General features: G+C 35.8%; 1 protein-coding gene across 5 annotated transcripts in view; it reads right to left on the reverse strand.

Moving 5' to 3' along the window:
* smarcad1a (SWI/SNF-related, matrix-associated actin-dependent regulator of chromatin, subfamily a, containing DEAD/H box 1 a) overlaps positions 1-13728 on the reverse strand; it is a 275401-nt gene that overhangs the window by 162516 nt on the left and 99157 nt on the right. For all 5 annotated transcript variants that reach the window (XM_051927736.1, XM_051927737.1, XM_051927735.1 and 2 more), the window contains one exon: positions 6094-6470. In XM_051927736.1, the coding sequence (XP_051783696.1) occupies positions 6094-6470 (377 nt within the window). The remainder of the gene's footprint in view (positions 1-6093; positions 6471-13728) is intronic.

Here is a 13728-nt window from a genome sequence, read left to right on the forward strand (position 1 = left end):
CTTTGCGCCCGGTGTTGCCTGGGATTGGCTCCAGCAGACCCCCATGACCCTGTAGTTAGGATATAGCGGGTTGGATAATGGATGGATGGATGGAAAAAACAGTTGTTATTGGTGGACAACTGTTAAGGAAACCACCTCCTTCTCCTTTTCTTTATCTACTTCTACAGCTACTGAGAGAGAGAGAGAGAGAGAGACACAGAAATATATGCACGTATGTATACTGTTTAAACCATAGACCTAAAATTTGATACATAAGTATTTCTCACAAGTCAGGTTCTGGAAATATGATTCTGGAATGTGGTGTTGGATCAGGATCAGTGACAAGAAATACTACAGTGTGATCTTCCAACAGATTTGTTTATTTAAATTTAGAATTGCAAGCAGATCCCTCATCATGTTACAGCCTTATTCCAAAATGGATTAAATTCATTTTTTCCTCAGAATTCTACACACAACACCCCATAATGACAACATGAAAAAAGTTTACTTGAGATTTTTGCAAATTTATTAAAAATAAAAACATTGTGAAAGCACATGTACATAAGTATTCACAGCCTTTGCCGTGAAGCTCAAAGTTGAGCTCAGGTGCATCCTGTTTCCCCTGATCATCCTTGAGATGTTTCTGCAGCTTAATTGGAGTCCACCTGTGGTAAATTCAGTTGATTGGACATGATTTGGAAAGGCACACACCTGTCTATATAAGGTCCCACAGTTGACGGTTCATGTCAGAGCACAAACCAAGCATGAAGTCAAAGAAATTGTCTGTAGACCTCAGAGACAGGATTGTCTTGAGGCACAAATCTGGGGAAGGTTACAGAAAAATTTCTGCTGCTTTGAAGGTCCCAATTAGCACAGTGGCATCCATCATCTGTAAGTGGAAGAAGTTCGAAACCACCAGGACTCTTCCTAGAGCTGGCCGGCCATCTAAACTGAGCAATCAGGGGAGAAGGGCCTTAGTCAGGGAGGTGACCAAGAACCCGATGGTCACTCTGTCAGAGGTCCACTGTGGAGAGAAGAGAACCTTCCAGAAGGACAACCATCTCTGCAGCAATCCACTAATCAGGCCTGTATGGTAGAGTGGCCAGACGGAAACCACTCCTTAGTAAAAGGCACATGGCAGCCCGCCTGGAGTTTGCCAAAAGGCACCTGAAGGACTCTCAGACCATGAGAAAAAAAAATTCTCTGGTCTGATGAGACAATGACTGAACTCTTTGGTGTGAATGCCAGGCGTCACGTTTGGAGGAAACCAGGCACTGCTCATCACCAGGCCAATACCATCCCTACAGTGAAGCATGGTGGTGGTAGCATCATGTTGTGGGGATGTTTTTCAGTGGCAGGGACTGGGAGACTAGTCAGGATAATGGGAAAGATGACTGCAGCAATGTACAGAGACATCCTGGATGAAATCCTGCTACAAAGCGCTCTTGACCTCAGACTGGGGTGACGGTTCATCTTTCAGCAGGACAACGACCCTAAGCACACAGCCAAGATATCAAAGGAATGGCTTCAGGACAACTCTGTGAATGTCCTTGAGTGGCCCAGCCAGAGCCCAGACTTGAATCCGATTGAATATCTCTGGAGAGATCTTAAAATGGCTGCGCACCGACGCTTCCCATCCAACCTGATGGAGCTTGAGAGGTGCTGCAAAGAGGAATGGGCGAAACTGGCCAAGGATAGGTGTGCCAAGCTTGTGGCATCATATTCAAAACAGACCTAAGGCTGTAATTACTGCCAAAGGTGCATCGACAAAGTATTGAGCAAAGGCTGTGAATACTTATGTACTGTACATGCGATTTCTCAGTTTTTTTATTTTTAATACATTTGCAAAAACCTCAAGTAAACTTTTTTCATGTTGCCATTATGGGGTGTTGTGTGTAGAATTCTGAGGAAAAAAATGAATTTAATCCATTTTGGAATAAGGTTGTAACATAACAAAATGTGGAAAAAGTGATGCGCTGTGAATACTTTCCGGATGCACTGTATCTTATTGCCAGATAAAGCTATATTTAAAAGCAAGACAGAACTTTAATAGCCCCAGGGTAAAATCTGATTGGAAATCTGGTGACACTTAATTGAATATTACAATATCACAGTCAGTGCAGTCTCTAGAACAGACTGTAGTGCAGCTAGTCACCAGCCATCACATGTCTGTAAAAGTTAGAGGGGATGCTGGAGACTAATTGACTTATGTCTGCTCAAATAACTGAGGTTGAGGAAGATGGGAAGAACTTCTAGCGCACAATTATGATTAGAACAAATTCACATTTTTTTCTGTGTCTATAAATAATTGAGACAGAAAGTGAATTTTATTCTTAAAATGCCTCTTTTTTTAAAGCTGCCCATAAGGTTATTTTTTGTAATATGCAAAGAATACCCATTATGTATTCCAGCTGTATAATTTTCATCTTTAATACATGGGTACAGTTACACTGTAAATAAACAAAAGTTCACTATGTAAGAGATGCTTACAACAGAATTACATTAGCAGATATTCTAAAATACTTATGACATTTATTCAGACAAACTTTAGTTATAATTTATGAATACAATGTATACCAAGAAGGAAAAAATATGAACAGTTACCTCATGTAAAAGCAAGACGCAATGAGTCAACATCATAGAATTAAAACGTCTTGGGAATTTGCATTAATACTGAATAAAGTGTAAATATTTTTTCATGCAAATAACTTTCAGTCTTAATTCACATAAAACACTACTAAAATTCAGCTATAAATTGTGACAAAGTTATGGACCAAGCTAACAACCAAACATTTTGAATAGAACAAAAAAGTTGGAGAGAAATCAGAAACCCAAAACACATTTATTACTTTAAGCTCTGACCTGTTTTGTGTCAAACAGCATAAACTTTGTCATACTTTTCTTTTGTATCTACCCTAAAAAAGAATGGCAGTGTGAAACTAATAATTTTTATTTAAAACCAAGTAATAAAAACCCTTTCCAGCACAAACTTCTCAAGCCTTCAAATCTCACTGCTGCCTTACCAGAAGCTTTTCAACTTTTAACTCACTTATACCCTCATGCTACAGTACATGTATACAATATCAATCTAACTTTATGTAATCATGTACAGTATCTCAAATGTGCACTATCAGGCAGCAGCCAATTATACCAAAAAGAAAGGGTATTCTTTGTGAACCCTATACTGTACATGCACCGTAAGCTGTCTGTTTCACATGTACAATACAAGTCCAATGCATTATTATTAGAAGACTAAATTACCAATGTAGACTTGGAAAATACCAAGAGACTCCGGCCTAGGACGCACAACAGCATCGGTTTTCTGAACTGATGATTAGAAACCTATAATTTATGCTTTTCAATGAGTTATATAAGCTTAATACAACAGAGTTCAAATAAAATCAAAATTATAAAAGTTGACTGAAAATATTACTGCACATGTACTAGTGTGATTCTGGAACATATTACCTTAAGCAGGATGAACCAAAAATAAATTTAAAAATCTGCATTAAAATAAAGTCTCATTAGAAAGATAAATTTGACTTTAAATATACCCTGCTATACCGAACACAAACATGACAAAACCTAAGCATCTACTTTAAGTAACTGTAATTATAGAATACTTTCACCTTTAAAATATTCTTCAGAGTAAGTGGTCAAGTATGGACAAGAATTCTTAACCCTAAGGTATGTGAATGTTGTATTATATTTTCCAATTTATAGAAACAGATGTTTCTATATTAATCCTATCGTCAAAAATGTGCAATTTACAAATTTCAATAGTCAGGTGATTATAGAAGTTATACTAATGTACTAGACTTTATAAGACATGTTAGTATTGTCGGGTACTTTTTAAAAAACTCTTTTTTAAGAGCATAGCAAAAATGACATGCTGCGCCTGCATAAGCTACTGTAAAAGTCTTCTTTTGCCAGTACATACCACTGTCTTGAGAGTTAAATTAGTGTAATAGCATACTTTGAAGTTAAAGAATTTTAAACTGAAAAAAAGAACTAATAACAGTGGTGTAACTATTACAAAATATTCTTTGCAGCAGTCAGAAGGGTGACAATAAAAATAAATTATAATTTTGCTTTAAGTCAAATCATAGTAATACTTCTGGAAAAATGCAAAAGATTAGCAAGTCTAAGAGTACACCTACGGCACTAAAGATTAAATAATGCCCACATCTGGCTGTCAGGCAGCTGTTGAATTGTTAATGGCTTACTGCATTAATGACTGCCAGGCATGTAAGTACAGCTTCTTAAGGAAGTACTTACATTTGTTTAATAATTATAGTCTACATACTTTTAAAAACAGCCTGAACTGTTTCAGATGAATAAATTTGGCTCACCACTCCTCCCCTTTAAAAAAATCCTAGAGTGATTACTAAAATGTCTCAACAAAGTTGAACAAGTTTAAATATGATAAAGGTGGAGCACAATGACAGATGTTTTACAGCAAGCATAACCCTTAAGGCAAAACGATTCTTTGTACTGCCTGAAAGCACACGTTTGGCACTGCTGTAAGTTATAGAAAAAAAAACAAGCATTTGATGTCAAAACTGCTTCAATAACTTTTTTTTTTTTTTAATGGAAATGTGTTTGAAACACAAACATAGCATAGTTGTTCAAAATGTTTGGTGTCTTCAATTAAATTGCACATATGTCCGCCTTCTCACCTATAAATAAAATTCCAGCCTGCTCACTTACAAACTGGATGAAATTACACTTTTAATCAAAAAACAAGTCTTATTTTTTATACAGAACTACAGAAAACTTTTTTTTTCTTTTTCCTCTTGACTCATTTACAAGTCTACAGATCCATTAGACACACTTTGCAAAGGCTGTCTAAGATGTGATGTTCATCTCCCTAAACATATGACATGATGCAAAGTAAGAATTTCATTTTTTCCTTATAAAAGTCAAATTAAACTTTTTTAAAAACTTCTTTCAAGTGTTATTTTAACCAAGTTGATGGATTTATAGCAAAAAGAACAAAACTTGAAAACAAACAAGGAAAGGAACTACAAGATCAAAATTAAAGGTGCTTTTGCATCTAAAAGAAAAAAGAAAAAAAAAACACAAAAATGATTCCATTTACAACAATTTAACAGACATAGCAGAATCTACTGATTTCATTCAAGGAACTGATTAACTGTCTTTTCAGACATTTATGCATATTTCATTTCAATGCTTAGACAAGACTAAACAAAGGCCTGCAAGTTCTGTTGTTAAAGATCATGCCTTAAAGAGGCAGACAAGGCTGGAAAAAATTTCTTCCCATAATGGATGAAACCGTAATTAAAAAGTAAAAAAAAAAAAAAAAAAAAAAAAAAACCTACCCGGCGTACTTCTCACTTTCATTACAAAATATACACATATATATACATTATATATTACATATATATAAAGACGTGAAAACATAAAATGGTTGAATCTGCTGGTAACTTACCACATAATGCATTTTCTTTGAGGAAACAGATGCATTCAAAATAGCTATTAGCTATGGGTCAAAGCAGAAACTGTATTCCATATTGGATTCATTGCATATATAATGGAGCAAAATATGCTGGAAAAAGGGCAATTCCTTTGGAAGAATATAAATCTTCATTGCTGCTGCTTTTCTTTGGGAAAACTGATCAAACTGCATAATCAGAGATGGACTGCTGTCTTTATGGAGTTTCCTTCCTTATTCAGAAACTACTGTAGTAAATATTCTGCCACATTCTTGCTCTCTGCATGGATGTGCAGATCTGAAACGAGTGGCTTGAAAATCCCAAGTTAATGCTGACTCTCCTTTCCCTCAGTGGAATCAAATACATCCAGTTTCAGAGCTTCCAAAATGAGTGACAGTATTAGCAGCCAATCAGACAGAGATTTTCTGGAAAATCTTCCCATAATTTATTCAAAACTAGGTCATATGACAATATTTGAAATGCCATTGGTTAAAAACAGCAGTAAGGTTTGAACCTAATAAGACTAAGGCCTCCCATTTATGATTCCCTAGAGATATAACACACCTTGTCTATAAAATGCATCTGTGGTATAAATAGAAATAAAACAAAAAGGATAAAGGGAAAACTTTTCTTGAGAATAATGAAAAAAGAAACTCACCAGATCTTCCCAGCTTTTAAAGGGACGGAGCTCAATAATCTTCTGAGCCTTTTTTACAGAGCAACGTGATATCAAGGAGAGCTCATCTAGAGAGGCATCTTGCAAGAACTTCAGTATTTTGGCCTTCTGCTCATGATCATTTTCTTCGTCAGAAGTATCAGAATATTTGTCAAATTCTGAGCATACAGAGTCCTCATCTTCTGAGTCACTTTCCTGCAGCTTTAAACTCTGGTCACTTCTTTCATTTTTCAGAATGGAAAGTTTGAAGCAACTCTTATGTTTCACAGATTTTCTCTGCATATTTATGTCCACTGAACTGTCTGCCTGGTCCTTCTTGTTTGCATTATCTCTTGCTTCTAAAGAAGCAGATCCCTTGACTAAAAGATATGAAGAAAAAGTTTATCAATTCACTTAGAGGATAAAAAAAAACAAACAGTCACGCTAGTAATTTACCCAATGAAAAGTAATTTGCAATTGATCTGCAACAAATGTGTTATGAAAAATTGGCAAACACTTTCAACTATTAAAGCACAGTTACTAATTAAAGGTTTTATTAATCATATACAAAAAATGCCTGAAATCAGCAACTAGAGTATGTTAATAACCCCTGAATTTTATATTTGACCGGAGAAAAACAATTTTTTCCTTCTGTAATCATTATTCAATAAAAACAAATCTGGAAACAGAATGCATCAATCCAAACATTATTTGTTTAGTAGTTTTCTAAGGGATTCTGTGTTTCTTATACAGCACAACACAAACTTGCAAAGGTGGGGAAGCACACAATGTTCACAGTATATTATGATTTTACAGGAATGGGAATTTACTGAATCATACAATTTTCTTAAAATGATGTTAAATTAAAATTCTAAATATACAGTAAAATCAGAACAATTAATGTGATTTCTACTAAAAAATATTCACAAGTCTGAAAAGAACTGGAAGAACTGTTAAATTGCAAAAAAGGTCAGATTAAAATAAGGTGACATCAGTTGCCACCCAAATGTGGCAGTAATTAAGATAAGAAAGCTGCCTGTGAAATTCTCTGGTCTTCTACATGAACTCTTCTATGCAGGCCATAAATTAAACAATGAAGAGATTTTGTAGCTCTCTGAAGAACCTCAAAAGATAGAGACATTTCCAAAAATCGTCCTTTAGAGACCACATCGTCTGTAGGTCTATCCTACGATACTATGCTTTGCCAGCACTGATGGTACACAATACCCCAAAGAAAAAAAAAAACAATTATGTGCTCTCTAAGGCAAAGAAAAGCTTTAAAAGGCAGAGGTGGAAATTTTGGTAGTCTGAACACATAGAGGTTACTAATTTTTCATTTTGGTCACCCAAACTACACATTTGCAAAGCATAGCTGACTACCAGAAGTTTCGGATCTTCCATCCAAGCAATGGTATCAAAATCAAAAACAAATTGGCTATAAAAAAAAAAAAAAAAAAAACCTAATACTCACTGTCACTTTTAAAAAAGACAGCTGCTTATATCGTGGCACACTGTCTTTAGTTACACTTAAAGCATGAAGCCAGTAAGCAGACTGCAACACAAAGTTTGCACGCTGTCAGTGATCAAAGTGCATTTATACTTGTGGCAGCCTGTTCCTTCAGCACATTGATATTCTCCTAGTCAGTAGGTGACAGTGCCTGGTCAACTTTGTATGCTTAACAATTACAAAGTAGATGAAGTGAGACTCTTCTAACAGAACAACAGTTGTACGAGTTATTGTTAGCTTTAAGAGGAAAACAAGTAGAAAAAGGCATGTCAGAACCATTAACCAAAAGCAGTGAAGGAGAGTATAATATTCAACATGATGAACAGCTGCACTACAAATATTTCTGCATGCATTACATTTGGACCTTTGTTCATCATTCTGGGACCCACATAACCAACCTCTACTCTAATTTCACCATGATGGCTGCGTGTGGCAAAAACCTGGTTTCAAACTGCTGCTTCTGATGTAATATTTTATGTGCAGACATATCAAGAGTTAACCAGGCATACCACGTACTCATCCACTAGTGATTAATATAGCGAAAAATAAAAAAAAAAAAAAAAAAAAAAAAGAGTGGACAAAGCAACCTGTTCCACTGCTGCTTCAATACCAGTTACAAGTGAAAGGAATCATAATTACAGGCAGCACTGTGACAATAAATTTTCAGCTTAAATATAGTGGATATTCAGGAAAGTAGCAATGACTGCTGCACTGTGCCATATGCAGAGAATATCAATTTAGGATAATTTTAGGATTAAAATGGTGAGAAAGCACAGAAACATTAAACTGATTATGCTACTCAGCCTCCAAGATCTAGAAAATTCTGATGTATTGCTAAGATATTTCATGAAATATACAACTTAGAAACAAAAACGTACATTGACGCATCAGGTTACCCTTTTCAACTGACAGGGCTTGGTACCACAGTGAAAATTACCTGAAACAGCACCTTGTTGATCACATGTGATGGTTTGAATGTTCCAACAATTCTGTCACAGGTTTTCAATATTTCAGTCTTTCTTGGGAGTAAGACATTAATCTTTTGAAACCAGACAGCCATACTATATTACAAACGGTTTGGTGGCAACTGGGCGACAGTTACTCGGTGAAAAGACAACTCAGCGAAAAGACAATTCAGTGACATCCTTTATCACTTAGGTAATAGTTAGGGTTCAAAGAGATTTTTTAATTATATTTAAATGACAACGTGATTTAAAACACAGGTGTCAAACTCCGGTCCTCAAGGGCCGCAGTGGCTGCATGTTTTCATTCTAACCATCTTCTTCATTAGTGAGCAGTTTTTACTGCTAATTAACTTCTTTTTCTTTAGTTTTAATTAACTTGACTCAGGCCCCTTACTTGTCTCTTTTTCCTTAATTAGTAGACAAACAATAATGACACAAACAAGCCACCATATGACCAGCCCACCCGTGCCCATCACACAATATCTGAAAATGAAGAAAGGTGAAGGTCTCAGTAAGGTTGATCTCTCAGGTCACCAAAACATTTTGATGGTGTTCTTAGAAAAAACAGAAAAATCAACAAATTTGGAAATATCTGCTGTGGCAGAATGAGAGCATAAACAAGCCATTGAATTAAATAACCTGGTTTAATTAACAGCAAGAATCAGCTTCTCATTAAGAGACTGTTTGGAGTGAAATTGGTTGGAGTTTGAAATCCCAGTTTAGCTGGTCATCTGTTGGCTCATTTCATGTCTCATTTCTGTTTGGCTGCCATTTAATGAAGAAACAAATCAATTCAGTAGGACTGAATCCTTAAAAACAGGGTGATTGAAATGAAGGGAAAAAGTTAATTAGCAGTGAAAACTGGTCACTGATTAGGAAAAGGGTTAGAATGAAAACCTGTTGCCACTGCGGCCCTCCAGGCCCGGAGTTTGATACCCGATTTAAAATGTTGAAAATAAATTTATGTAAGTGACGAACGAACTTTATTCTGCAGATGTAACAAACTATCTCACATTATCTTCTGCAACCGAAATTGCTAATCATTTTTATAAATTGTATTGATTGTAATCGTATGATGTTATTTTGAATACAAAAGATAATCTGCGAGTACAGCTTAAGGAATATCTTTACTCTCAATGTATTGGGACTCTCATAAAGCAGGTGATTCTGTGGATTTTCATGGCGCCCTACATTGTCATATAAATATCATTAAAAAATCTCTTTGAACCTAACTATTACCTAATTGGCAAAGGATGTCACCGAGTTGCCCCTGAACGATTACGAACAGATCTCGCCTTATGAAGTACAGTAATCCCTCGCTACTTCGCGGTTCACTTTTCGCGGATTCACGACTTCGCGGATTTTATATGTAAGCATATCTAAATATATAACGCGGATTTTTCGCTGCTTCACGGGTTTCTGCGGACAATGGGTCTTTTTACTTCTGGTACTTGCTTCCTCAGTTGGTTTGCCCAGTTGATTTCATACAAGAGATGCTATTGGCGGATGGCTGAGAAGCTACCCAATCAGAGCACGCAGTTAAGTTCCTGTGTGCTGCTGATTGGCTCAGCGACGGAGTGCTGCATTAACCAGGAAGTCTCATCTCACTCATTCAGCATTAACATGCTATTGCTTCAGGGGCCGTGTCCAAGCGCCAACAGAAGATGCAAATGATTGCAGAAAAGGTAAAAGTTTTGGATATGTTGAAGGAAGGGAACAGCTACACCGCTGCAGGACACCATTACAGCATCAATGAGTCCACGATTCTTTTGATTTAAAAAGGAGGAAAAGCATATAAGATCTACGGCCGCAGTGTCCTTTAACCAGGGCGCAAAACGAGTTGCAAGTGGACGTGATAAGGCAGTAGTCTGGATGGAATCTTTGCAACAAGGTCGACGACATCATGACCGCCTACAAGCTGCTATGTGTACTTCGCTATACAGTAAGTGTAAACTTATCTACCGATTTCATATTGCTTAGCAGTTGTCCCTGTTATTAATAGAGTAAAGGGAGGGTTGTAAACAATACAGGGAGGGTTTAAAAACATCCAAATACACGTTAAATAATTAAATAAATATGCTGTCCCTACTTCGCGGAAATTCAGTTATCGCGGTCGACCTTGGAACCTATCTCCCGCGATAAGTGAGGGATTACTGTAACTGAAAGTGCACGAAAGGAATATCATAAAAAAAACAGAAAATGTTTCTCATAAAAACAAGCTGTTATATTGTTTAACTTCTTCAGTAACATACTGTACCTATCTTAAACCAAGCTTAATTATAAAAAAAAAAAAAAAAGTACTTTTCAACATTTATCCTAATAAATAAATAAATATTTAATAATTTCATACAAGTATATTATTACATAAAGGCAATTAAACACTGCTTAAATGTAAATATACATGCTGTTTTAGGTTTTAATCATTTTTAACTGTTAACTGCACTTCAGCTTTTTAATGTTAAAATATACATTTTCCATATTTATACATGTTTTGTTTTTTTCTTCAGTGTACCAGCTAGACATTCGTAATTCTTGAGATGCAATTATAAATATTGTTTACCACGTTAATAAGTGCTTGTTTTTTTACCAAAACTTATACTGTATGGATCACACAAAAATAATAAATACAGTACAAATGTTTAAATACTGTAAGTCACAAATGTATCACATGTTCATAAGAGGTTTAGCAAGAAGACAAAAAGATAACATACCACATTTACAAGTAAAAGACCAATTTTGTTAAGCTAACAAGCCTATTATTTACTAAGAAGCAGTTTCAAATTCGTTTTTATCTAAATGAAAATTTAAGCTGCTGTACATAAAGCAACCTTGCTGTCCAAACTCAGACAAATGGTGTTTGTTTATTTGAAGGACAAAATAGAAGGGTCCGAACTTGTTAAAGTAGCTTTTCTTACCATTTGTGTAGTTGCACAGGATGACTTCTCAGATTCCCTTTTCTCAGTTGATTATTTCATTTTTATTTTTTTTTTTAAAGGTAAATGCTAATATTCCAATCTTATCTCGGTATGTTGCAAAACATGCCTTCACCTGCTGCTCTTTATTTATACTAAAAAAAGTGGCCAATTTACCAATCATTTCTTTGTAGTGAAAAAATCAGCAGATCGATCGAAGCAACACTAGTACATGTTTAAGATAGTATCCTAAGGTACTGCGCTCAAGCCCATGATAAGGTTAATAAGAAAAGACATTCCACTAGAGACAGAAAATCCTCTCTATATAACTACAGAAAATATAATAAATACTCAGCAGAGGTTGCACTTTCTTAGGAGGCTGAAGCAAGTGAGAATCCCTCCACCCATCCTGACCACCTTCTCTACCAGGACACTATTGAGACACTACTGTAACATCCTGTTACAGAAATTGCAATGTGTCTGATAGGAAGATTCTGCAACGTGTGGTGAGGATGGTTGAGTGGGTTATTGGGGTCTCTCTCTCCCTCTAATAAGGACATTTTTAAAGATGCAAGAAGAAAGTCCAATGCATTGTGAGAGACTCCTTACAACCCTCTGACTGTTCGCTCTCTTGCTATCTGGTAGGAGATATCGCTTCACAAAATCAAAGAATGTGCAATAGCTTCTTTTTTTTTTTATTAATTTTTATTGTAATCATTCCATACAAATAGATCAATTTATAACCAAACAAAACTGAAGACAAATCAAACCCCACCCCTGAGAAGGAGAGCTTAGCTAAAGGAGAATTGCTTAGGGCTTTTTAATAAGACAACAATAAGCAGAAGAAAGGGAGAAATAAATATATATGTAAATAAGAGATGGAGAAGGGAATTAAATGTGGTAATAGTTATTTCTCTTATTCTAAAATAATATTGATCAGATACTGCCAGGTTTTGAAAAAATTTTGTACAGATCCTCTAACTGAGAATTTGATTTTTTCCAATTTCAAATAATATAAAACATCGGTTTCCCACTGACTTATCAGAGGAGAGTTAGGATTCTTCCAATTTAACAGAATAAGTCTGCGTGCCAAGAGTGTAGTGAATGCAATCACCGTTTGCTTGTCCTTCTCCACTTCAAGTCTGTCTGGAAGAACACCGAACACAGCTGTTAGTGGGTTAGGAGGGATTGTGACCCCAAGGCTGTCTGAAAGGCACTTAAAAATTTTGGTCCAAAATTATGTTAATTTGGTGCAGGCCCAGAACATGTGACCCAGTGAGGCAGGAGCTTGGTTGCAGCGTTCGCAGGTTGGATCTTGCCCTGGAAACATTTTGGACAGTTTTAAGTGAGACAGATACATAATTTTTAGTTGAATAATTCTATGCTTTGCGCATATGGAGCTCGAATGAATTCGCTGCTTTGCTACCTTCCACTCCTTTTCTGATATATTGATTAAGAGATCTTCTTCCCAATGTCCTCTTGGATCTTTGAAAGGTAGGGACTCTAATAGGATTTTATATAATGCAGAAATGGTGTTTAATTCCTCGAAATTGAGCACTATTTTTTCCAGCATTGTGGAGGGTGCGAGGTGGGGGAAATCGGGCAATTTCTGTTTAACAAAATTTCTAATTTGAAGATAGTGAAAGAAATGTGTAGCTGGGAGGTTGAATTTTGAATGTAATTGTTCAAAAGATGTAAATATGTTGTCTATATAAAGATCTCTGAGCATTTTAATCCTAAAACTTTTCCAGGTATTAAAAACTGGATATGTTTGCGAGGGTTGAAAGAGGTGGTTCTCTTGCAGAGGTGCCACGGATAAAAGATTTTCCATCTTAAAATGCTTTCTAATTTGGTTGCATATTCTGAGTGAGTAAAGCACAATTGGATTATAAGTATATTTGCGATAAATTACATTTATTGGAGAGCAGAGCAGGGAGTATAAAGAAGTACTACAGGATTTTACTTCTATTGCGGACCAAGCCTGTGTATGTTCATTTATTTGTGTCCAGGTTTTTATGGCTTGTATGTTTGCTGCCCAGTAATAAAATTGAAAATTAGGTAAAGCCATGCCACCTTCTGCCTGAGGTCTTTGTAGGGTTGATCTTCAGATACGTGGGTGTTTAGAGTTCCAAATGAATGAGGTTATTGTTGAATCTAACTGTTTAAAAAACGATTTATTAATATATATTTGAATGTTTTGAAATAAAAAAAGAAGTTTAGGAAGGATATTCATCTTAACAACGTTAATTCTTCC

The sequence above is a fragment of the Erpetoichthys calabaricus genome, chromosome 5 (genome assembly GCF_900747795.2).
Source record: "Erpetoichthys calabaricus chromosome 5, fErpCal1.3, whole genome shotgun sequence".
Classification (NCBI taxonomy): domain Eukaryota; kingdom Metazoa; phylum Chordata; class Cladistia; order Polypteriformes; family Polypteridae; genus Erpetoichthys; species Erpetoichthys calabaricus.